This window comes from Callorhinus ursinus, unplaced genomic scaffold (assembly GCF_003265705.2).
Source record: "Callorhinus ursinus isolate GAN/ISIS: 27379988/994484 unplaced genomic scaffold, GSC_fseal_2.0 scaffold56, whole genome shotgun sequence".
In the NCBI taxonomy this organism is placed as follows: domain Eukaryota; kingdom Metazoa; phylum Chordata; class Mammalia; order Carnivora; family Otariidae; genus Callorhinus; species Callorhinus ursinus.
Window position 1 is genome coordinate 81285 of NW_027397118.1, and position 1885 is coordinate 83169.

At 45.6% G+C, this 1885-nt stretch overlaps 1 protein-coding gene across 1 annotated transcript in view; it reads left to right on the forward strand.

Annotated features, from left to right (window-relative positions):
• The window catches only part of BBS2 (Bardet-Biedl syndrome 2), a 40873-nt gene that overhangs the window by 10751 nt on the left and 28237 nt on the right, over positions 1-1885 (forward strand). The window contains exon 5 of the mRNA XM_073884376.1: positions 933-1010. Coding sequence (XP_073740477.1) covers positions 933-1010 — 78 coding nt within the window. The remainder of the gene's footprint in view (positions 1-932; positions 1011-1885) is intronic.

Sequence of the window (1885 nt, forward strand, 5' to 3'; positions counted from 1 at the left end):
CCTGAGCCGAAGGCAGTCGCTTAACCAACTGAGCCACCCAGGCGCCCGAAAAGTTTTATTTTTTTAATAATTTTTTTAAAAGATTTATTTACTTATTTACTTGATAGAGAGATAGAAGCACAAGTAGGCAGAGAGGCAGGCAGAGGGAGAGGGAGAAGCAGGCTCTCTGCTGAGCAGGGATCCTGATGTGGGACTCCGTCCCAGGACCCTGGGATCATGACCTGAGGCAAAGGCAGCCGGTTAACTGACTGAACCACCTAGACGCCCCAGGAATCGAAAAGTTTTAGAGATGGGCTCTTAGCCTTTGAAATTATTGTGATGGCTTCTCTAGGAATCAGCTTCTTTTTTAAAAGATTTTATTTATTTATTTGACAGAGACACAGCGAGAGAGGGAACACAAGCAGGGGGAGTGGGAGAGGGAGAAGCAGGCTTCCCATGGAGCAGGGAGCCCGATGTGGGGCTTGATTCCAGGACCCTGGGATCATGACCTGAGCCCAAGGCAGACGCTTAATGACTGAGCCACCGAGGCGCCCCTAGGAATCAGCTTCTTGAGCAGCCCACCAAGTGCTGTGTCAGGTGCTGACTTACCTGTCTCTTGTCCATGGCTACTGGTATCTGGCTTCCATCTGCAGGCAGAGAAGGGCACTGAGCCAGGGAGCGTTTTCAGCTGCTTGGTGGAAGGACATATTCTGGCACGATGTGCAGCCCGCATGCAAGGATAAAACCTTGTAGTGGCCACTTTTTCTTCCCTAACTGAATCTGGGGACTTTCCCAATGGGAGGAACCTTCCCGAGTACCAGATTCTTGGGAGATTGAAAGTCTTGGGTGGCAGTAGCAGTGTATAAAGTGTCATGCAGTTTTTTGTTTTATCTCTGGGCATTCTGCTGGGTTCACTTGTTGAACTAACTGTGCATGATTCTTTTCCCTTTCAGCTTCTTGTTGGGTCAGAGGATTTTGATATCCGAGTTTTTAAAGAAGACGAGATTGTGGCAGAAATGACAGAAACAGAGGTAAGAAGTGCCACGTCAGAGTCATGGTAACCTTGGGCAAGGTTGATCAGTACCGTGAAGTGTCACATCAGATGAGAGTGCTGGGGCTTCTCACAACCCATACAGTTATGGGGTAAAAACTGTGGGGGTTAAACAGAACTGCACATTACAGAGAAAGATGCGCTTAAAAATCCTGTATCAAGATATATTTTGAGAGTCAGGGGGAGGAGGTGGTGGTGGCAGGGAAAAAAAAGATATATTTTGAACAGACTGATTAAAAGGGAAAAATTATGGAGTACATAAAGGCCTTTCTTTTAATGAGTTAATGCCTATTGATAATAACACTAATAATGGTAACCATTTATTGTGCTCCGAATAGATGCCAGATACTGTTCTAAGTGCTTTATGTGAACAAACTCATTTAACCCTACAACAGCCCTATTAGGAAGATATTATTATTATTCCTCTTTACTGATGAGGAAACTGGTGTTAAGTTTCTTTGTTAAATTACTCACACATGGTCATGGCTATGAAGTGGTGTGGTCAGGATTTGAGCTTTGCCTTGTCTGCCTCCTCCTCATCATGTATATTAAATGGGATTGAATGAAGCACACAAACAAGATTTTTATCTTTTCTTCTTCATTCAAATTAAGTACTTCTTAGGCACATTTCTGTCTGTAAACTTAAAATCAGATGTTGGAAAACTTGGCTGGTTTCTCCGTGATTAGAATTACTCATGGGGCGCCTGGGTGGCTCAGTCATTAAGTGTCTGCCTTCAGCTCAGGTCATGATCCCAGGGTCCTGGCATCGAGCCCCGCATCATTGGGTTCCCTGCTCGGCGGGAAGCCAGCTTCTCCCTCTCCCACTCCCCCTGCTTGTGTTCCCTCTCTCGCTGT